General features: G+C 58.4%; 3 protein-coding genes across 9 annotated transcripts in view; 2 read left to right on the plus strand and 1 right to left on the minus strand.

Moving 5' to 3' along the window:
- Window positions 1-200: 200 nt before the first annotated feature.
- On the plus strand, window positions 201-7,975 carry KIFC2 (kinesin family member C2). 4 transcript variants are annotated; one of them, XM_072775498.1, is made up of 18 exons: window positions 204-571; window positions 800-881; window positions 1,019-1,182; window positions 1,299-1,437; window positions 1,603-1,727; window positions 1,810-1,875; window positions 2,013-2,141; window positions 2,567-2,644; window positions 2,762-2,876; window positions 2,951-3,060; window positions 3,485-3,593; window positions 3,703-3,860; window positions 5,582-5,686; window positions 5,766-5,887; window positions 5,980-6,103; window positions 6,228-6,357; window positions 6,450-6,706; window positions 7,055-7,975. In XM_072775498.1, the coding sequence occupies exons 1-18, from the start codon at window positions 473-475 to the stop codon at window positions 7,307-7,309; spliced, it is 2,367 nt and encodes a 788-aa protein (XP_072631599.1). In that variant the 5' UTR covers window positions 204-472; the 3' UTR covers window positions 7,310-7,975. The 4 variants fall into 4 exon arrangements, with proteins under 4 accessions (XP_072631602.1, XP_072631601.1, XP_072631600.1 ...); XM_072775500.1 differs by lacking the exon at window positions 2,013-2,141 and having other exon boundaries at window positions 202-571; XM_072775499.1 differs by lacking the exon at window positions 1,810-1,875 and having other exon boundaries at window positions 202-571.
- Window positions 7,969-11,671, minus strand: FOXH1 (forkhead box H1). The gene is made up of 3 exons (XM_072775641.1): window positions 9,438-11,671; window positions 8,986-9,090; window positions 7,969-8,899 (listed from the first exon to the last, which is right to left on the minus strand). The coding sequence occupies exons 1-3, from the start codon at window positions 9,609-9,611 to the stop codon at window positions 8,102-8,104; spliced, it is 1,077 nt and encodes a 358-aa protein (XP_072631742.1). The 5' UTR covers window positions 9,612-11,671; the 3' UTR covers window positions 7,969-8,101.
- A 126-nt stretch (window positions 11,672-11,797) lies between these two features.
- The window catches only part of PPP1R16A (protein phosphatase 1 regulatory subunit 16A), a 35,390-nt gene continuing 25,050 nt past the window's right edge, over window positions 11,798-22,137 (plus strand). Inside the window, exon 1 of one of the 4 annotated variants that reach the window (XM_072775593.1) lies at window positions 11,798-11,919. The gene's annotated coding sequence lies outside the window, so the exon portion shown is untranslated. Of the gene's footprint in view, window positions 12,035-22,137 lie in introns of all 4 variants that reach the window. The other 3 variants (XM_072775591.1, XM_072775589.1, XM_072775590.1) reach the window with 3 other exon arrangements.

Consider the following 22,137-nt stretch of genomic DNA (forward strand, 5'->3'; position numbering starts at 1 on the left):
GATGTGGGCGTGGCTGAGAGGGGAACTGGGCGGGGCGACAAGGTGTCTGGGCCGGGCCGCGCGGGGCTGGAGGGGTCTGGGCCGGACTGGGCGGGGCGATGAGGGCCGGGGCTCCGTGGAGACGCGAGCTTGGCCTCCCTCGGCTGCCGGCTGCGAGGGGCGAGGGCGGTAGGGGCCTCCGCGGGAGGCTGGGGCGGCTTCCGAGCAGGGGCCGTGCGGAGGCCGTGGGCGCTGTCAGCCCGGGGTCGATGAAGTAGGGGTGGTAGGCGCGAGGCGGGTGTCCGGGTGCGGCCCCGGGGACTCCGTCCCTGGCACCCCCTTTCCTCCGGGCGCGCGCCCTCCGCCCGCGGGAGCGGGGCCGTGGGGGCGGCCGCCCCGAGCATGCGCACCGGTGTTGCAGCGCGCGAGCGCGGAGTCGGGGTGCTGGGACGCGGGGCGGCGCGAAGCGGGCCCTCTGCCGCCCCGCGCTCCCATGTACGCCTTCTATTCGCTGCTCATCTACATCTTCTACAGCCTCTTCCGCAGGGATGGCGCTGCCCCGGCGGCCGGCGACCCCGAGGACCCCGCCCAGGTGAGAGGGGCGGGCGCAGCTGGGCCGGCGCCCCCCTTCTGAGCGGGTTATGCGGGCCCGCGCAGCGTATGTTCCCGGGGCGCTGACGCTGGGGCGGGGGTGCCGTGCGGGGGGCTCCGTCTCTGTTCTGGTGTTGGAAGCGGAGACCTCACCTCCCTCGGCCCGGTCTCGGAGGGCGGGCCCACAGGCTACCCCCCATCCTCAGAGGTCCCGCTGCTCCCTCCCTAGCCTGCAGGTTGCAAGCGCGGGGGTCGCCGCCGCCCCGACCCGCCCACGGCGGAACTGTGGACCGAGCTGACAGGCCTGGTCGGTAGGTGCTGTCGGTGCGCCGGGAGGGAACCCGCCGGCCGAGGGAGGCGGGGTGCCGTGACCTCTCTGGGAGGGAAGGGCCCAGCAGGTGCCTCCTGCCGGCCTGTGAACCGCGAGCCTCGCCTTCCCCGCTCCCAGGCCTCCCGGGCTGCTCCGAGTCCGAGGATGGACCGGAAGAGGGAGCGGAGGGCCGCCCTGCCGAGGTGTCCCTGGAAGAGGCTCTCGTGCGTCTTGCTGAGTTCCTCTCCGTCCAGCTGGGGGCGGAAGAGAGCTTCGGGAATCCTCCTCCTGACCTGACCAAGGTGAGCCGGGCTGGGGATCCTTCTCCAGCCCACCGGGACTGTCCGCAGGCCTTCTGGGCTCCCCGTGCGTGTCATCACCTCAGGCTCCGTTGCTCTGGTCCTTGTGTCCTTTACAGCCGAGCGATGTCCCCCCACTGTTGACGGTGACGGGTCAGCTCTTGGCTCTCCTGGCCTGGATTCGGAGCCCCAGGGGAAGGCAGGCCCTGTCCCAGGGGACTCAGCCAGCCGCCGAGGGGCAGTGCCCCACTCCTGCTGGTGCGTAGGGAGTAGTGAGTTGTAAAGGGAGTGTGGCAAGGGAGTGAAGCCCGCAGAAAGGGAGCGGCCTGGAGTTTGGGGCCCCATGCCCAGCTTTGCTCCCGAGGTGTCCCCTTCTTCAGGTTAGAGACCTCATCGGTCTTAACTGGGTCCACCCCACCCCAGGATCCCCATCTCAAGAAGAAAGCCCTCCTCTCTCACCAAGGGATGAGGCCCAGGGGCAGAACCCTCCCCAGTTGGCGGAGGACCAGAGGGCGTGGCAGCGGCTGGAGCAGCTCATCCTTGGACAGGTAGGGGTCCGGAAGGCAAAAGGGACAGGGTGGAGGGCCTTGGAGGGAGATGCCTCACCCTGTGCCCTTCCCTCCTCGTCAGCTAGAAGAGCTGCGACAGCAGCTAGAAGTGCAGGAGGAGGAGCTGGGCCGATTGCGCCTGGGAGTGGTAAGGCTGCCGGCCACACACACACACACACACACACACACACACACACACATACACATGCCTCCGGGAGGGTGACCGAGGGTAATGAGAGGTGGCCCCAGCTTCCGGTGAGTCTTGAGGGCTTCTCTCTCCGCCAGGGGGCGACAGACTCCGAGAAGAGAGTTCAGCATCTAACCCTGGAGAATGAGGCTCTGAAACAGAGCCTGAGCCTCACCCGGGATCTCCTGCTGCACTGGGGTCCTGGCCCCTCCACCAGGGCCCCCCAGGTATCCTCCTTAGCTGCTACTGTTCCTGCCGCCTGGGGCTCCTGCACACCTGGCTATCTGCAACACTGCCCAGGATCTAATGCTGCTGGAACAGAAGCAGGGGGGCCTCTCTGACCTTTCAGGGCCAGAGTCTAGGAGTGTGGACAGGCCCTGGGATGGTCTGTGCAAGGTAGCCCCATCAAGGAGACCCATGCCCGCAGGAGAACATGTCTACCCTGTCCTGTGGCTTTCCCAGTGACGGCCTCAGGAGAGCAGAGGGACCTGGGGAAAGGCGTCCGGCATAAAGTGGGGAGATGTGGATTCATGGCCAGCTCTGCCCGCCCCTCTTGACATGACTTCCCCGTCCATGACATGGGGCGGCTGGAGTGCCCTCGTTCACGTCCCTGCCGGCTCCATAGCTGATCTGGCTCCCACCTTTCTTGCAGGAGGAGGCGGAGGCACTGGTGGAGCTGCAGAGCCGGCTTCAGGAAGCCCAGGACACCACAGAAGCACTTCAAGTCCAGGTGGGCGCTGAGCCCAGGGGCTGGGAAGGCTGGGGCCATGGGGGGCGGGTGGGATCTGAGGCAGGGCCTGGTAAGTGCCTGTTGCCTCAGTGACAGGGGTGGGGTTGGGCGGGCCAGCTGGGGGTGCAGGAGGTGCAGCTGCAGGGCCTGCGGGGGGCCCTTCGGCAGCTCCAGCAGGAGACTGAGCAGAACTGTAGAAGGGAGCTGCGGCAGATGCTCGGGCAGTTGGCAGGTAAGGGCGGGGACCCGCGGTTCACGGGGAGGCCGGGAACTGGGCTTTCCCTCACAACAAACTCTCCCTGCCAGGACTTCGGACACGTATGGCCAGCCTGCGTCAGGGCTGTGGGGACCTCCGAGGACTGGTCAGCACGTTTACCCAGAGCTGTCAGTGTTCGCTCAATGAGGCCCGGGGTCAGGTCAGAACCACTGCCCCCTCTCTAGCGCATGTTCTCTGGGCAGCTGGGTCACTGTTCTTCCATGGGGGCCTGTGTTCCTTCTTCCCACCCCAGGGCCTTGCCTGCTCCAATGCAGGTGGTAGGCTCTGGAATCAGAACAGCTTGTGATCTCACCCATTCTGGGTGTGATCTCGCCTGTGGGCCTCATTGTTGTCTGTGTAAACTAGGGCGACAGTAAACCCCTCACGGAACTGTCAACCCCATAGGAGATAGATGTCTTTTTCCGTGATCCTCCTCACGTTCTGGGTCTCCATCCTGGGCCCACTGAATGATGCTTCTAAGGGCCCAAAGCCAGTAAAAGTTGTGCATCACCACAGCTGGTAGCTCTGCATTGCCCCAGCACCCCTCCCCCAGCCCCCACTTCCTCACATTCCTATCCCACCAGGTATCCTGGGCCCTGGGGGCACTGTCAGCTGGCGCGGCTGGGACTCAGCTCCCTGAGGAGCAGCAGAGGCCCCCAACTGGATGCCCAGGGCGGCTGCTGGAGCTCAAGGGTATGGCAGGCTTGGAGAGCAGAGGAGTGGGGCGGCGAGCCTGAGGACGGAGAGCCTCCCTGTGTTTCAGGGCCCCGGAGGCAGCCCACTGATGTGATCTCCACTCCAGGAAATATCCGTGTGCTGTGTCGGCTGAGGCCAGGGACACCCTCCAGCCTGGTGAGCTCGGAGCCTGGCCCCAGTGGCACTGTCACCACCTGCTATCGAGGGCGCCAGCGTCGCTTTCGCCTGGACTGGGTCTTCTCTCCAGAGGCCAGCCAGGAGGAGGTGATGCTCTGCCCTTGCACCTGTGCTGACCTTCCCTCGTACTGCCTGAGAGTCAGAAGAGGCTCCGGGTTTCCCTCCTTCTGCCTTCCCAGTAGCTGGACTCCCGTGAAGGGAAGCAAACAGGAGGTTCTGGGAGACAAGAATGACAGCCTAGCTGGATACCTCCTTTCCTTCCAGAATATTCCCATTACATCCCTTTGCGATTTCAATGAAAACGAGCCTGCTGGTTTAATGGAAAGGTTAACGTTTTTAAACGTAATTTTTTACCAAGGAAGTAAGAAAAATGAGCGTGTCTGATATGATGATGGCTGCTGCTCACAGGGAGCTGGCTGCAGAGCAGGGCCAGGGTGCTGCTGTGGTGGGGACAGTGCTGTGACCTTCCCCCAGGCTTCATGGGCTACTCACTCTTCCAAGCCTGGTGAAGTGGGCCAGCTGTGAGGGCAGGGCCAGGGCGGGGCAGCGCAAGGCAGGGTGTGGCGGGCGCACGGGCTGGGGAGCCAGTAGCTTCCAGCCTTGGCGCTCTCCTGCCCTCCTCCTCCCAGACTCCCAGGCCCAGCTCAGCACCTTGCTTCCTATACTGGCCGTCTCTGTCTACATAGACTTCCAAAGCTCAGGAAACAGAGTCAATCACGTAAGGTGCAGAGCTAGCCGAGATTCCGACCCGGGTTGGCCTCACAGGGACACAGTGTGAGGAGGGGCTGGCAGGTGGCAGGTGACCAGAGCTCAATCGCCCACTTCCTAGAGAGCAGGGGCTGTTTTTCACCTGTGTCTCTATCTCACACACTTCCCCTGTCTCAGCCTGCTTCCCAGACTTCAAACATCCCCCACCCCCCCACTCTCCATCCCCCCCCCCCCCCCCCCGCGGTCTGCTACCTTCTGGGCAGTCCTCTGGACACTGCTGTCCCTTATGTGTCTGACCAGAGGCATCTTTCACTGAGCCCCCTCACCTGTGTTTCCCATCTCTGCAAGGACACCACACAGTCCCCGCACCCTGGTCACCCCCAGTGCTTCCTGTCAGTCATGGAATCTTAGTGACCTCATGGGCAATTCTGGATTCCGCGCTCGCTGCTGGCAGTCAAGGTGTTAAGTAGAACCCACAGGCTACTCAGTTACCAGCCTTCTGGGCACAAAAGCTGGCCATGTCGGTGCTCAAAAGGCTGCTGCTGGGGTCCAGTTGCCAACAGGATATGAGTCCCAGCCACATCTCCTCAGCTGCCTCTGGACTCTCCCAGGGCCAGGGTTCCGGTGACCTTGGCTAGCCACCCTCTGCGCACCTGTGGAGCCCTCCTGGGCTCACCCTTTATGTGAGTCCTCTCGCTCCGAGCTCCCCTTGATCTTTACACCAGGTATCACTGCAGTGGTCACCTTGGAGGGAAAGCCTTGGCCTAGAAGATCCATGTGTGCTTTGCTTCCTGTCACAGCTGGGCTTTGAACCTGGCAGTCAAGCCCAGCATTTGGGCTCCTGGCTGCTGCTCTCCTGGGCCTCCAAGCCTCCTCAGAAGTCCAGCGCTCCGTGTTGCTTGTTCTCTCACATCCCTTTCCTTCCTTGCCTGGCAAATTCTTGCAAATGCCAGTTTCTCCAGGGAGCCACCTCAATTTGTTGGGAGATCTGCCCTTCCACCATGCTCCCCTGGAGCCATCCTCCCTGGGTAACCAAGCTCTGTCCACACTGTGTCCTAAGTCCTGGGGCTTAGGACCCCTCGCACCCCTCCTCCCCCTAGGTCTTCAGGGAGCTGGAGCCAGCTGTGCTGTCCTGCCTCCGAGGCTACAGCGTCTGCATTTTCACCTATGGTCAGACAGGGACAGGGAAGACCTACAGTATGGAGGTGGGAAGGGGAGACCCTGGGTGGCTCCTGGGGCCAGGAGCTGGGCTGGGAGTCTGATGCAGCACTTGCCCTGTTCCAGGGCCCACCTGAGGACCCTGGCATAGCTCCTAGGGCACTGCAGTCACTGTTCCAGGAAATGGGGACTGGGGGACACCACCGTGTGACTCTCAGCATGGTGGAGATCTACAATGAGGCTGTCAGGTCAGGTCCATGCTATAGCCCGTCCTCTGTATCCTGTGCCCCTCCAGTGACCCTGGGAGTCTCGGAAACCCAGCCCTTCCCTTTCTCACTAGGGACCTCCTAGCCCCAGGGCCTCCTGAACGCCTGGCCGTCAGGCAGGGCCCGGCAGGCCAGGGGGGCATTCAGGTGGCTGGCCTGACGTACTGGGACGTGCCCAACCTGGAGACGCTGCACCAGGTAAGGCTGCCCAGTGGCATCGCGCCCCCCCAGCCCTCCCAGCAGCTCTCCAAGGCCCCCGCCTGTGCTCCCACGCAGGGACGCAGACCCTGCGGCAGGCCGGTCGTGTCGCTCCGCCCTCCAGATGCTGAGCCTGGGGAGGAGCAACCGGGCCACCGCCGCCACCACCAAGAATAGGCACAGCTCTCGGTCTCACGCCTTGGTCACGCTAACGCTGCGCACGGCGGCCCCCCCGCGCGGGCCGGGCACCGCAGGTACCGGGGGCGCACCTGAGCCCTGCGGGGGGCGGGGGGCTCGCAGCGCCGGATCCGGGGCTCCCCCCACGCCCGCTCGCTCGCCCGGGCAGGCACCCTGCACCTGGTGGACCTGGCGGGATCCGAGCGTGCCTGGAAGGCGGGGGCGGCCGGCACGTCGCGGGGAGACCGAGACGGCGCGCAGCGGCTGCGGGAGGCCCGGACCATCAACCGCTCGCTGCTGGCCCTGGGCGGCGTGATGGCTGCGCTGCGGGCCCGCCGGCCGCACGTGCCCTTCCGCGACTCGCAGCTCACGCGCCTGCTGCAGCCCGCGCTCGGGCCGGGCGCCACCGCCGTGCTGCTGCTGCAGGTGGGCGGCGGGCAGGAGGGGAGGAGCGGGGCGGGAGCCGGGTCGAGGCGGGGGTGGGAGGGGACCGGACGACACCGGCGTGCTGCTGCTGCAGGTGGGCGGCTGGCGGAAGGGGACCGGGGCGGGAGGGGGGCGGGCCGGGCGCCACCGCAGTGCTGCTGCTGCAGGTGGGCGGCGGCAGCGGGGCGGGGCGGGGCGCGGCGAGGGAGCGAGGCCGGGAGGGGGCGGGGCGGGGGCGGGGGCGGAGGGGACCGGACGACCCCGCGGTGCTGCGGCTGCAGGTGGGCGGCCCGGAGGGGGCCGGGAGCCGCCCGCGCGGGGCCGCCCACCAGCGCCGCTTGCCTGCAGATTTCCACGCGGCCGGAGGACCTGGGCGAGACTGTGTGCTCGCTGAAGTTCGCCGAGCGAGTGGGCCAGGTGGAGCTGGGGCCCGCCCGGCGCTGCAGGGTTCCGCGCTCGGGGACGCCGTCTTCGCTCAGCACCGACACGCCGCTCACCGGGACCCCGTGCACGCCCACGCCGCCCCCTGGCAGCCCTCCCAGCCCCGGCCCAGACAGCGACTCCAGCTCGGCCCTCGGGACCCAAAAGGCCGGGGACTCCTAGTCCCGGCCGCGCCTCTGCCGGCAGAGGCGGCAAAGCCCCTGCCCCCCTCCCGGAGTCGGTCCCCCTGCCCCGCGAGGAGTATTTAGCCTAGGGACCTGATCGCCGCTCCCTCCCCCAGGCCCCCGGCTCCCTCCTTATCACCATTTGCTGTTATCATCGCGGCGCACAGCAGGGGATGCCAGGGCTGTGGGAGGTAGGCCCCGCCAAGCGGCTACCCCAGTCACCCCCATCACCAAGAATCAGACTTGGCATTAAAATATTGTCTACTCCTTTACTGTTATCTTCCCCACTACCACCACCGAAACCAAGTAGGGTCTTGATTTCCTTTCCCCAAAAAGGTGCTACTACCTCATTCCCAGGCAGAGGAGGGAGGACAGGACTTCAGGCTGAGGCACCGTGTAGGGTCTCCCTCCCCCAGCCGGGAGCCAGGGGTGGGAAGTGACACGTGGTGATGGATGGATGGAAGGAAGGAAGGACACACGGACAGAGAAAGTGGGATCAGGAAGGGGCTACTGCGAGCCAAGCCCCCACTCTTTGCAGTTTGGCCTCTGGGGGTGGGGGGATAGGAGAGGCCCGACTGAGCATCCGGGCCAGAGCAGTGCCTAGCTAGACCCCAACCCTTTGTGGGGTATGGGGTAGTCCAATAAACATGGTGGATTCTCAGCACCGCTGGTGCCTGGTGTTTCAGGGCTGCTGCGGCCACAGACACCTCCTGGACCTCTTGGCCGTGGTTCCCCAACAAGTCAGTGGTGGCAGGAAGGTTAGAAGAAAGCCGCCCCTGCCCCGGGAGCCTCACAGGCTGTACCAGGAGAGTAGCCAGCCAGGGGTGGAGGCAGCTGGATCTCGGGAGTGGCTCACCCATACATCATAGATGCTCTTGTTGGGTGGTACCCCCTGGAAGAGGGCATCGAGATCCCAGAGCAGCCCTGGGGGGCCGTGAGTTTCAGAGGCCACCCCCCAGTAGGCTGAGCTGGTTGAAGGTGGGCACTGGGGACAGGATGCGGGTGGTAGTGGAGCCAGGGGCATTACCACATTGGGAGTGTAGATGGGCAAGTAGGAGGTGGGCAGCTGCCCCCAGAGTGAGGGCCTGTGACTCCCACCGGGCAGCCCCCCGGGGTCTGGGGAAGCCTGCAGTAAGTGGAGAGGCCAGGCTCTGTGCTCAGGGGAAAGGGGTGGGGGCCTGCTGGTCCCCCCCTGGGAAGCCTCCCCATCTGCTCTCCTGGGCCCGGTGAGCAGGCAGGGCGGCCACGGAGGCTGCTCGCAGGGCAGGGGGGGAGTGCGCACCCCCTCCTCCCCCGGGCTGCCCCGGGCTGCCCCTTCCCCGGGGTCCCCCAGCAAAGACTTTATGCTGAAGCCCTCGCTGGGCGGCGGCTGGGGGCTGGGCGGCGGCTGGGGGCTGGGCGGACGGTAAGGCCAGCCGTGCAGCACGTAGGGGCCCAGGTCCTTGGCGAAGGCGCCCCGCGCGCCTCTGCTCTGCCAGCGCCTGCACAGGGCCGTGTTCTGCAGCCGCAGCGCCTCGGCTGGGATCAGGCTCACGTCGACGGCCCAGAAGTTGCCCTTGGCCTGGGGCTTCGCCGGATCCTTAGGCACCTGGACGGGGAGGGGAGGCTCGGTGAGGCGTCTGGCCCGATACAGCCCTGCCGCCCAGCTGCGACCCCCCCACCCCCGGGCCCCACCTTGCGGAAGCAGCGGTTGGAGGAGAGGTTGTGGCGGATGGAGTCCTTCCAGCCCTCGTAGTCGTCCTTGAAGAAGGGGAACGCGGCCTGGACCTGACGGATGATCTGAAAGCGCGGCCCGGCCGGTCGGCCCGGCGCCGTGAGCGGGAGCGGGAGGGGGAGGGGGGCAGCACCACCCCTCCCCCACAGCCAGGCTTAGGGGCGTCGCACCCCTCCCCCACCCCTCACACCCCCGCCCACAAAACACCTTGGTGCCCGCAGGAGGGAAGGGTGCGCCTGCCTGAGCACCTGGGCTCTTTCCCCTGCTGCCCAGGCCTGGATGGGCGCCCTGGCTTAGCTGGGTAGGGCCAGGTGAGGATGGAGGCCGGAGTCCCAGCCTGGGCCTAGAAGGGGGACGGGTCCCGCCAAAGGTCCGATCGCCCAGCGTCAGGGAGAATGGGGGTCCCTCTCACCTGGGCCAGCTTCAGCCTGCGGGAGGGTGCGGCCTGGATCACCAAGGCAATCATGGCCAAGTAGGTGTAGGGGGGCTTGTCATGCCGCAGGTATCTCTTCTTCCTCCTCTTGGGGGGCTGGGAGGACGACTCCGACCCAGGGAGCCCCAGGCGTGGGTGGCTGCAGGGCCCCATGCAGGGGAGGCAGGCAGCGTGGGCTGGGGCCTGGCCCCGTGGAGGCAAGGCGACCGGGCGGTGTAGTGAGGAGACGCTGGGGGCCTGAGGCCGGGGGCCTGGCGGGCCAGACCCTTTATCATTCGGATGGAAGGGGGAGGGGAGGGGAGGCAAAGGGAGGGAGGAATCGGCTGGTGGGGGAGGGGAGCATTCGAGGGCTGCCACAATTAGCAGGTTTCAGCTAATCTGGAAGGGAGGGGTGGGGAAGATTGCAGTGGGGGCTGCGGGCGGCCACCCGGGCCTCATTCTTCGCCCCTAGGCTGCCTTCAGCACCCCCTGCAAACTGCAAGGAAGAGCCTTTGGAAGGGTCCCCTGACCTAGGATTCCTTTATCCTGGCTGCGCTGGCCTATTTGGGAGCCAAGGGAGTTGGTTTACCCAAAGTTGACCTGCCAAGAGTGGGTGGGGCCTGCTCAGAGTTCAAGGCTGAGCAGTTTCCCGGACCTAGATGGGGGGGGGGGGGGCGGGGAAACCTGGAGGTTTCCTGGAGGAAACCTCAGGAACAAAATAGGTACACAGTTAATCCAAGGCATTTCCCCAGGGGCTGCTACAGGGCCCCAGTGGATTCCCAAGGCCGTGGAGGCCCCTTCCTGCCTTCCATGATGCCTGTCAGCAGTGTAAGCTGACCAGCTCTCATTATTCACTGTTTACCTCACTGGCCTTCCCTGGCCACAGAGGCCTTTCTGGAGGCAGTTTGCCTCCCTTTTCCTCTTTTGGTCCTCTGGGTCCGAAGCTCCGGAGCTTGCTACGCAGGAGGTTGCCCCTCCTTCTTCTAGGGCACCTGGGCCGTGCTCCTGGGTGTGTGTGTGGAGGAAGAGGTCGCCTAGCTGGAGAGGGTTTGCTGGACACCTCTTGGGGCCAGGCCTGGAGGATACAGCTCCATGGGTCATAGTTCCTGCGCAGGGAGCGTGCAAGGACAGGAGTGAGAGCACAGGTGTGCTGTGAGAGTACACAGGAAGGCTTCTCAGGCAGCCACAGGACCCTGAGGCTTAGTCTAGATGGAAGGAGATGCTCCCCAGGCAGGTGGGGGGTGGCCTGCATGGAGGAGGGGCACTCTAGGAAAGGGCGGAGCCGCAGGCTGGGGGGCCTGAGGGGCCGGCACCCCCTGGGCACCCCTTGCGCAGGCCTGGCTGTGGCCTCTGAGGATTTTGGCAGGCCTAGGGCCTGCCCCAGTAGTGTAGTCCCAGAAAAATGCCTCTGGCAGGTGCCCTGAGGCTCACTGGTCCCTCTGTTCCCAGACCCTGTTCTGTCCTCACCTTCTCTCGGGCCACCTGATTCGTCAAGGCCTTTTGAGTCAGTCAAGGCCTGTGCTCTGGACTGTGACCCAAAGCGCGGTCCTGCCCCTCCCCAACAGGTTTGCCCAAAGCGGGTGCTAGGTCCAGGACACTAGCAGCGGTGTCTGGTGCTGGTGTCAGGGCCCCCAGGCCCGGGGGGAACCAGAGGAGCACAGGGACACTTTATCACCCCAGTCCCAGGTCGCAGCTGTGCCCGGGTAGCCAACACTCTTAATTGGTTGGAAATCCGGGGCATATAGGAGGTTCGTAACTGGGGCTGCGGCGCTGAGGGGCGCCCTGGAGACGCAGGGGCTGACCCAGGCAATGGGACGCAGGAGCGCACTACTCCCCTCACTCACACCACCTCTTCCGGTCCCGGAGCTCTGGTTAGAGGGTCGCGGTGTCTCCGCGGGCTGTGACCACCGTCTCTGAACTTCTAGCCCTACTCTATCCGCAAAGAGGCCCTCTCCTGCAGGTCTGTCACCACCTCCCTGGCACCGGGCCTGTCTCGACATTCAAGGCTCCTTGAGTCCGGACCGGGCTCCTCCAACCCCTTAGCCACCACCGCAGTGGCTTCCCATCGCCCCAGGGCACCGGGTATGCCTCGCCCTGTGTGTGTCCGGGATGGGTCTGCTTTGGTGCACTCCGACTTCTCCCTAAAAGCCCAGGGCGGGGAGACGGACGCCCTCCCGAGAGCCTCAGGACTGCCGGCCCCTCCCGCCCGCCTCGCGCCTCCCGCGCCTCGGAGGCCGCCGCCGCGGAGAGGCTGGCACAGCACGGTGGGCAGCGGTCCCCGCCGGGCAGGCCCCGCCCCCGGCTCCCCGGCCCCGCCCCCGGGCTCCCGTGGGGCGCCGCGGCTTCCGGCTGTGGGCCGCGCGGGCCGGAAGTATAGCGTTGCCATGGCGAGGGCCGGGCGCGGGACCCGCCCCCCCGGCGCCCAGAGGAGCGCGGGGCGGCGGGAGCGGTGGCCGGGATCCGGCCGGCTGCGCGGCGGAAGGTGCGGCGCGGACTTCCGGGGCTCGCGGCGGGGGAGGGCGGGGGCGCGGGGTGCCCCCGGGTCGGGCGCGGCCGATGTGCCTGCGGACTGGTGGTTCCTGCGACCTGCGGGTCAGGTAGGCAGGGCGGCGGGGGCTCAGGCCGGCGGGGCGGGGCGGTGCCCGGGCTTCGTGCGGGCTTCGGGCTTGGGCCAGGCGGGGAGCCGGGCGGCCGCGCGTCTCGGGGGAGGCGAGCGTGGCTCCGGGCCGCTGGGGACGTGCAGGCCCCGGGGCAGGGGCGGAGGGCGCGGACGGCCGTGCCGGGTTAGCGACGCCGCAGGAAGGCCGCCTCCCGGGGGTGCAGCGCCTGCCGGGGCCCAGCGGCCAGGCCCCGTGGGTGCTCCGCTGGGTGCCGGGGTGCTCCTGGCTGTGCTGCCTCGTTCACTTCAGGGACCGCGAGGGCGCCCCAGCCGGGGTGTCGAGGAGCCGCGGTGCCCGAAGCAGCCTGCGCAGAGGCCACGCCGGGCTCCTCAGCCCTGTCCCCAGGCTCTCGGCCAGAGCTGCGGTGCGGAAGCTTTAGGGGGTCCTTCCTTGCCTCCTTCCCTCCCTGTGCACGGGCTGGCCTTCCTCTTGGTGGCTGGAGCCTCCTCCCCGGCTCTGCTGCTCCGTCCTGGCCTCGTCTCCCACCTGGCTGGGCTGCGCCTAGACTTTGCCCTCTCCTGCCAGCAGGAGGCTGGCGGGCACTAGGAAGAGCGCTTCGGATTCTGTGGGCTCCACCTCGGGATCTGTGTCCCAGGGATGTCTGAGTCTTTGGTCTCCACCAATGATCGTCTCCATTGTGTGGTTTGGGAACTTAACTCTGACCTCACCTCCCACGACCTAGCTCACCAGACACAGGGAGGTACTTGGCTGTGGACTTGGAAGGCAGAGTGGTAGCAGTGTCCCCACTCTCCCTGGTCACCTGAAGACAGTGAAGATTAGCGCTTAATGTCATTGGCTTCTTAGGAGGAAAAATCACAACCAAATCATTTTTTTTTTAAAGATTTTATTTATTCATGAGAGAGAGAGAGGCAGAGATACCAAGCAGAGGGAGAAGAGGCTTCATGCACGGAGCCCAACGTGGGACTGGATCCCAGGTCTCCAGGATCACACCCTGGGCCGAAGGCTGTCACCCAACCACTGAGCCACCCAGCCGCCCCACAACCAAATAATTTCTGAGAGCAACCTGAGGACCCGTGTCCCGAGCAGGCTGTGAAGGAGCACAGACTTGTGGCTTTCCACAGTGCAGCTCCCTTCAATCATAAAGGAAGGTCAATATAGTTAGAAGGCAGGTTCAGGGTTCCAAACACAAGGATGTTTTACCACATGATCACCTTGGCTTCTCACACGGCACGCAGAACACGGCACAAGGCGACCCACCCGACAAGCCAGGTGACAGAAGGGACAGGATACTGGCGACCCAAGCCTCAAGTGGGGCTGTGGGCGGCGGGGGAGACGAGGCCTGGGGGAAGTCCGGGTCAGCTCATGGGGAAGCAGGGAAGGATCCCAGTCCTGTCGGGGTGAGCCGGGCTCAGCCAGGGGCAGGTGCAGAGGGGTCGTGTCTGAAAAGTTGGCCGGCTGGCTGCACGCCTCCTCCCCTTTCTAAAGGGGTTTAATCAGTCTTGGGACCCTGCCGGCCTCCGCCTCCGCTGGTTATCGGGCCTGGGGTGTGAGCTGCAGCTGGACCCAGCGGGGTCTCGCTGCAGTAGCATTAACTGCGCATCACGGCCTGACAGGCTCCTGCTTCCGTGAGGCACCCACCCTGCTGGCCACCGCATCCCACCCGGCACCTCTGGCGCGGTCTACTCAGTAGGCGAAGCGAGACACCTGGGGGGCTCGTCCCTCACTTTTAGGCTCTCTATGAACATCTTCCTAAATATCCTTGATTGTGGCCCTTCCAGTCCATCCCTTCCACCAAATAGCCCACCTCTGTGGCTCTTCGTGACCCTCTGGGATATCAGCAGTTTCTCCTGAGGGGTCCTGGCTCTGTGTTAGCCCCTTGCCCCCATCCTTCTCACCTTACAGTGATCTGAAATGCAAATCTGATTTTTATATTTTCCTCCTTGAAATCCCTCCTCACAGACTTCGGAATAACACTCCTCTGCCTTTGCAGACTAGCCCCCATCCTCTGTCCCTTCACCTAAACCCTGAAGACTTTCTTATGTGTGTGTCATGCTGCCACCATACTGAACCCCTGCGTGATGGTAGAAGGGAGACAGCAAACCTCCCTCCACCCCTTCCACCAAGCTCTGTGGCCTTGGGCAAGGCCTCAGCACAGTAGGGTGAGAGAGAAGGGCAGAGAGATGTAGGACCGGGTAGCTCCACAGATGCTCAGGGGCCAGGGTCCCCTGGAGGAGGAGGAGCTTGACTGCCAGGAACCCCGTTGTGGCAGCTATGATAAGGTCTGCTGGTGGATGTTGGATTCTGGGCTGTGTCCTTCCTAGGCAGCTGTGACAAACGCGAAGATTGAATAGATTGGTACTGGCAGAGGCGTACTGGAGAGGTCCACGGAGATCGGAGAGATTATGGAGATGATCTGGGCAGAGGAGTGCCTGGCATCGTCAAGGTTCCAGGCAGATAGAAGGGGCCTGGGCTGCACAGTGGAGGTGGAGGGTTGGGTGGTTGCACTGCTCCTGTGCTCCATGCTCAGCCCTGTCTGGCCGTGCCAGGATTCCCTGACGCCTGGGCCATCCTTGGATGTGACCATTGCGGTTTTGTTGATTTTGTGTGATGTGCTGTGTAAGCTTCACCCCCCCCCCTCCCCCGCCGACACACACACACACCTTTTCCTGTTTGGGAAGGAAGGGAGGATGGTGGGGATGCAAGTGACTCTTTGGGAGCCTCCAGGCCTCAGATGAGGAGTCCGGCTCCTGCCGAGCCCTCCCACACGTCAGTAGGTTTGAACGTTCCTCTCTGTGCCACAGGGTACAGGTCAGAGCCCTGCCATTGTGATGGACCTCCCATTTTTCCAGTCCTGACACCCCTGTAGGCACAGCAAAGTGATGGTGCTTTCCATCAGATCAGCTCACCCACAAGCTCAGAGGCTCCTGAGTTATGGTCTGTACTAACCCCCCGGGCCAGGAACACAGTTACTGAGCACTTCCTACACGTCAGGCACTACGCTCAGCCCTGAGGACACAGCAGGGGAGGTCACAGTCAAAGGCATGTCAAGTGTTAGAACAGGGTGGGGCGCTGAGGTGGCTCAGTCTGTTAAGCGGCTGACTCTTGATTTCCGCTCAGGTCATGATCTCAGGGTGCCGTGAGCGAGCCTGCATTGGGCCTGCACCGGCTCCGTGCTCAGTGAGCAGTCGGCTTGAGATTCTCGTTCTCCTCTGCCCCTCCCTGCATGTGGGTGTGCATGCCCTGACCCTTGCCCTCTCCCTTTTGCAAATACACATATACATACATTTTTTTATAGGACTTATGTCCTATAGGACATAAGTCCTATAAAAAAATTAGAACAGGGTGGAAAGATAGTGACAAGGTGACAACAGAAGACTTCTAAGGAGGTGATATTTACATTATGACCTGAGTTGCAAAAAAGTGAGCAATTCTAAGATCTGATGGAAGAACTTTCCAGACACAAGGAACAGCTAATACAAAGTGGGAGCAATGATGAAGATAATAGCATCAAATAAACATGATAGATCAGGGATTGGCAGTTTTTTTTTTTGTTTTTTTTTTCTGTGAAAAGCTGGATAATGAGGCACCTGGGTGGCTCAACTGGTTAAGCATCTGCCTTTGGCTCAGGTCTTGATTTCAGGGTCCTCTGGTTAAGCCCCACCTGGGGTTTCTGTGCTCAGCGGGGATCTGCTTATCTCTCTTCTTCTGCCCCTCCCCCTGCTCATGCGTGTGCTCTCCGCCCAAAAAAAAAAAAAAAAAGCTAGATAGTAGATATTTTAGACGTCACAGGCCATATGGCCTCTGATACAACTACTCCATCTGCCATTTTGTGTAGAAGGAGCCACAGAAAATAGACATGTGGATATTCTCTTTCAACAAATCTTTATTCCTAGACCTTGAAATATGAATTTCATATCATTTTCATGTGTCACAAAATATTTTCTTTCACAATTATTTTTTTAAATTTTATTTATTTATTCATGAGAGACACACAGAGAGAGGCAGAGACACAGGCAGAGGGAGAAGCAGGCTCCATGCAGGGAGCCTGATGTGGGACTCGATCCTGGGTCTCCAGGATCAGGTCTTGGGCTGAAGGTGGCACTAAACAGCTGAGCCACCCAGGCTGTTCATCTTTCACAATTATTAAAAAATGTAAAAGCCATTTTTAGCTCATGATCGTGTACAACCAGATGGCAAGCAGTCATATGCCAATCCCTGTGCTAGATACCAGAAATACTGTTACTCTCTCTCTCTCTCTCTCTGTGTCTCTATGAATAAATAACAAATCTTAAAAAAAATGAATCGACAACATAGATATTTCAGGATTTCCTATTCTATTCATTGATCTTATGCTAATATTCCCACAGATTTGATTATTATAGCTTTATAATAAGTCTGGAGATCAAGTAGTGTATATTCTCCAACATGGCTTCTGTTTTCCAAATCATTTTGGCTCTTCAAGATATAGAGCAGTTCTATATAAATTTTAAATTTATTTATTTATTTATTTATTTATTTATGATAGAGAGAGAGAGAGAGAGAGAGAAGGGCAGAGGCATAGGCAGAGGGAGAAGCAGGCTCCATGCACCAGGAGCCCAACATGGGATTCGATCCCAGGTCTCCAGGATCATGCCCTGGGCCAAAGGCAAGTGCCAAACCGCAGTGCCACCCAGGGATCCCAGAGCAGTTCTATATAAATTTTGGAAGTAGCTTGTCAGTTTTTCCAAAAGGCTTTCTGGGATTTTGTTTGGGATTGTATTGAAGCTTTAAGTCTATTTAGGAGAGATTTGGCATTTTAACAATATAGAATAGAAGATGGTATATTTCTATAATTATTTAGGTCTCTGTGTTAACCTTAAAAGTAAAACTGCCATTTATTTTGCTAGCAAAAATGCATTTATTTGGGTACAGCAGAGAACTGCAATCCCAGACAGGCAGGTCTGCAGAGTGAAGGAGAGGAACAGAGCAAAGCAGAGGAAAGCTGTTTTATAGAGGAAAGGGGGAGTTAGGAAGGGCTGTTGTAAACTGAAAGCCCATTGGACTAACCTGGGAGTTCTAAGTATAGTGGCTTCTCATTGGCTGGGCTGTTGCTAGGGGGAGAAGACAACCTTCCTCTGGGTAGGGTGGTACAGTAGCATCCACTGTGCTAGATCTGTCTCTTCCTCCTGGGTGAGGAATTGAATAAGGACTGGAAGGGCCAGAGGTCTTCTGCTGGCCTGGGGCTGCGTTCTAAACTAAGTTTACTTTTATTGATCTTTACATTTCCCCTTTTGATTAAGATCTTTCTTTGAGGGGCACCTGGGTGGCTCGGCTGTTGAGTGTCTGCCTTCAGCTCAGGGCGTGATCTCCGGGTCCCAGGATCTAGTCCCACATCGGGCTCCCTGCAGGGAGCCTGCTTCTCCCTCTGCCTGTGTCTCTGCCTCTCTCTCTGTGTCTCATGAATAAATAAATACAATCTTTAAAAAAAAAATCTTTGTTTCAAAGCATCACTAATCAAGAGGCAGATTCTCCATATTTACTGGTTTTGCCCCGCAGTACCAGGGAGGACCTTTCCTAGTTGTCATGTCCTAGGCAAGAAAGAACCTGCACAGCATTGGGGAACCATTTAAGGCCACATTTGGGTATCAAGGAAGGTTAGGAGGGAAAACTCTCAGGCACTTCCCATCTGTAGTCTATAATTATCAAGGTCTTACTTGTTGGAGATCATCTTGAAGCACAGAGCCAGCATCACCTTATTGGGTACACTGTTTTTTGTTTTCTTTTTTAAGTTTGACAGATGGGTTTGACACGGCTCTACAGGGCTTGATCCCAGGACCCTGAGATCACAACCTAAGCTGAAACCAAGAGTCAGACGCTCAGTCTTCTGAGCCACCCAGGCGCCTCTATTGTATAATGGTTCTAAGCCAGGACTCTAGGTCTGAAAGTAGCCAACTGAAATATTTGTGGGCAATTATTCAGACTTAGGAGGGGAGGGTTCTTCCCACAAAGGTAAACCCAGAGTCATGTGTGCCTCCTGGAAGTCTCCACTTAAATTATGGAAGCAGAATAGTGGGTACTGCAAGAGCACACTAAGAGAATTAACCAGGTTCATTTGGGAAGATACAGTGCAGGTATAAACATGAAGCAATAGCTGATGAATTTTGTGCAAAACAGAAAAACTCCAAAGATGTTTGAAAATAATTATTATCTCAAAAGAATTGTTTGAAACCAAGTGTGTTACAGATAATACAGCCTATAAGGTTGCAAATTCAGGGATTGTGAATTTGGATAAAAATATAAAGTCTGTGAATATTTCCGTTGAAAGAAGACTTTTGGGGGGTGGGAGTGAATGGGTGACGGGCACTGGGTGTTATTCTGTATGTTAGTAAATTGAACACCAATAAAAAATAAATTAAAAAAAAAAAAAAGAAAGAAAGAAGACTTTTGTGAATTCTGAGCCTTCTAACCTTTCAGAAAAAGCAGTTGAAAAATTAATTTATCATGAGATCATGATGAGGTTGTTTCCAAAAGGCCATAATCATCCCAGGACCCCGGAGTCATGACCTGAGCCAAAGGCTCAACCGCTGAGCCACCCAGGTGCCCCTCATTTACCCCTTTTGTAAGAGCTTGGGAAATGCAGACAAGGGCTTTGTCTTTCCATGAAAGAGAAATAAGAAGCAACAGTGAGAAAAAGGTCCAGGGGCCTAGTCTGGACGTCTTGGGAAAGCTGTCTTGTCAGATGTCGTCTGCTTTAGTTGTGGGAGCTCTTTACCTTCAGGTTACCAGGTGTTGTGCAGGGCCAGTCAGGCTCTCCTGCTTCTTTAGATGGATCTCATGAATCCAAGAGTCTATTTCTCAGAGTTTGGTGGCACAAGGGTGATTAGCAGTACCTGATAAGGACTGTTTCAGAGAGGTTGAAAAGTCTTTTTCAACAGATAAAATCTAATTTGCTGTGTGATGCTTTAGGTCATTGTCTCCTGCGAAAGTACTGTGAAAAGGTTGCTCTATTAAAGCATGGTTACTTTTTTTTTTTGATGATTTTATTTTTAAGTAATCTCTACACCCAACATGGGGCTTGAATTTATAATCCCAGGATCAAGAGTCACATGCTCTACTGACAGCCAGCCAAGTGCCCAAAGCATGGCTACTTTTAATGGAAGTAATTAGGCCTTTACAGTATCGAAACATATCTCCTTTTATCAACTGTGGGTCAAAGGAGGGAGAAGCCAAGTGCATTGGATGTCTTGTGACTACCTCAAAGGGTGAGAATCTATGAGTTCCCAAGGGAGTGGATCCAAGATTTAGATGGGTTGATGGCAGTGCTTTTAGCCAAGGTGTTTAGAGGGTCTCTACAGACTGTGCCACTGAAGTCTTTTTTGTTTTGTTTTTTTTTGCCAGTGAAGTCTTAATAGTGCTGTTAGTGCAACTAACCCTGAGGATCCAGGTTGGTGTGTGTAGTCAAAGTGTTGTGAAACTGCTGAGCAGCATGGATTTGTCAAAGCCACCTGACCAGTAAAATGAGTTCCCTGGTCACCAAGACATTTAAGAGGGGTTCCCTGAGTAGAGGTAATCTTTTCTAACAGAATTTTAGTCACAGAAGCAGCATTGACCTGTCTAGAAGAGAAAGCTTCATTCCAGTGAAAAAACATACAAACCATGACTAAAACGTGTTTAGTTTTAGATGGGAAAAGCTGTCAGAAATCCACACGTATGTGAACAGGTTTCCCTGGATTATACTTCAGACAGGTGGGAAAAGCAAAATAGGCACTTTTTGCTTTTCTTTTCTATTTCCCCACCAATATTCGTTCATGAATACTGTCATTCTGTTAGTAGACCAATGGTTTAATGCAAATTTTAGAATTTCTGGTAGGGCTGGATTGGTTTTTTTTTTTTTTTTTGGATTGTTATTTGGTCCAAACTAGAGTTCTTATTGAGCCCCAAATTACTAGATTTCCAAAATTGTTTTTATTTTTTATTTTTTAAGATTTTATTTATTCATGAGACACACACACACACATACACACACACACAGATAGAGGGAGAGAGAGAGAGAGGCAGAGACACAGGCAGAGGGAGAAGCAGGCTCCATGCACGGAACCCGATGTGGGACTCGATCCCGGGACTCCAGGATCACGCCCTGGGCCGAAGGCAGGCGCTTAACCACTGAGCCACCCAGGGATCCCCTCCAAAATTGTTTTTCATCTCTGGGGCCAATTCTTGGATATCTCTTGTCAACTGTTCTAAATGTCCTTTGGGAGAACATCCCTTTGGACTATGACAGAGATCTGGCTCTTGGTTTCCTCGAGAGCAGCATTTTTTGATGGAAGCAGCAGTGATTTCCTTTGGCCTCCAGGGAGCCGAGTGTGGAATGCCCAGGAAACTCAATAATAGAGCAGCCAACCAAAGTGTAGCGTGTAATGCTATTTTGGACATAGGACCCATTTTAAATTTTATCCCCATTGTAGATAACATTCCAAAGTCATAGAATACCCCAAAGGCAAGCCAACCTTTGGTATAAATGTTTATGATTTTACTGTTGGCTGAGGTACAAGCTAGAATAAGGGGATGGGGCAGCCTGTGCGTGGAAGTAGCCAGAGGTCAGACCGCTGTCTCAGTGGCTTCAGAAGGACTTGCAATAGCATGCCCAGCACCATACTTAACGTTTTCATTCTTTTCTTTTTTTTTTTTTAATTTTTAAAAAGATTTTATTTATTTATTCTTGAGAGACCCAGAGAGAGAGAGAGGCAGAGACCGAGGCAGAGGGAGAAGCAGGCTCCCTGCGGGGAGCCCGACGAGGGACTCCATCCCGGGCCCCTGGGACTCCGGGGTCACGCCCTGACTTCAGAGGACACTCGGGCTGGCTGGAGCACGCGAGCGGGTTAGCAGCCTTCTTACCCGGAGCCTGGCTCTTTGCAATAACAGCAGAAGCTAGAGGGGTTTGGTTGGTTTGGGGGCCTTCGTGTCTGGAGTTGAAAATTAAGAATTTTACTGGTCTTTCTTCTGTGTTGACTCGTCTAGCCTGTGAGTGATGTGCTTTGCCGGATCAACCTAGATTGACTTAGCTCTTTCCTGGTCTCTTTAAAGCAGAAAGACCCGGTTCAGCCTGTTAGTAAACACGGAGTTCAGGGCTCCCCGGGTGGATCTAGCCTCTAAAGGAAGACCAGAATTTTCTTTAAAGACATTTGGAGTGGATCGTAATTATGAACAGGTTCATCAGGCTCTTGTGTACAAGCCCGGAGTTCGTTCCAGTCAACAGGCTCGGGAAAAGCTCCCGTCATTGCTCTGTGGAGACTTCCACCTTGTAATCTTGCCTCTTGCCCAAAGTTAGGGCTTTGTTTCTGTAAAGCCCCTTCCGGATGTCTCCTCCTGGCTAGCTTCATCCGATATTTGGCCTGGCCCTCACAAATAACATGTGGCCTGATTAATAAAAATCTGAGAGACCAGGTAGGTAAGTTTGGGTAACTATGTTAAATTCTTCAGGAATCCTAGGAGGGTCTTTAGGACACTTTTTAACAATGGCCCACAATTTGACCTTGGTCTAGGGAACATAGGAAACTTGGGATTAATGGATTGATTGATTTTTAAAGTTTTTATTTATTTATTTGAGAAAGAGATAGAGAGAGACAGCACGTGCAGGGGGAGAGGAGGCAGCAGATTCCCTGCTGTGGGGAGCCTGATGCCCCTGGATCCTGAGACTCCAGGATCATGACCTGAGCTGAAGGTAGATGCTTAACTGACTCAACATCCAGGCGCCCCGGGGTTTATTTAGAGCCTCAGAAGACTTAATTTTACTTATTTAAAAAAATGTATTTATTTGTCCATCTCTCTGCCTATCTTGGGGCTCCGACTCCCAAGCCCCGAGGTTGAGTCTCATGCTCTACCAGCTGAGCCACTCCGGCGCCCCAGAGGACTTCACTTTAAGTTTTATTCTTTTTCTTTAGAGAGGGAGTGTGCGCCAAGGGGGCGCGAAGGGCAGCCGGGAGAGGCCGCGCCCACGTGAGGTCCGCGAGTGGGGAGTGGGCGCCGCGGCAAGCCGGGGAGCCTTGGGCCTTCCTCCCACCGGGGCAGCGAGGAGGCGGGGCAGCGAGGAGGCGCTGCAG

This window comes from Canis lupus, chromosome 14, assembly GCF_048164855.1.
Source record: "Canis lupus baileyi chromosome 14, mCanLup2.hap1, whole genome shotgun sequence".
NCBI classification, from domain to species: domain Eukaryota; kingdom Metazoa; phylum Chordata; class Mammalia; order Carnivora; family Canidae; genus Canis; species Canis lupus.

Excerpts from the sequence above, each read along its gene's own strand:
- FOXH1 (XM_072775641.1), bottom strand. The coding sequence starts at position 9,611 with ATGGGGCCCTGCAGCCACCCACGCCTGGGGCTCCCTGGGTCGGAGTCG. Across the intron at positions 9,091-9,437 it reads GCAGGCTGAAGCTGGCCCAG|ATCATCCGTCAGGTCCAGGC; the intron begins GTGAGAGGGACC and ends CCGCGCTTTCAG. Across the intron at positions 8,900-8,985 it reads CCAACCGCTGCTTCCGCAAG|GTGCCTAAGGATCCGGCGAA; the intron begins GTGGGGCCCGGG and ends CTCCCCGTCCAG.
- KIFC2 (XM_072775498.1), top strand. The coding sequence starts at position 473 with ATGTACGCCTTCTATTCGCTGCTCATCTACATCTTCTACAGCCTCTTC. Across the intron at positions 5,888-5,979 it reads ATCTACAATGAGGCTGTCAG|GGACCTCCTAGCCCCAGGGC; the intron begins GTCAGGTCCATG and ends CTTTCTCACTAG. Across the intron at positions 6,707-7,054 it reads CCGCCGTGCTGCTGCTGCAG|ATTTCCACGCGGCCGGAGGA; the intron begins GTGGGCGGCGGG and ends GCTTGCCTGCAG.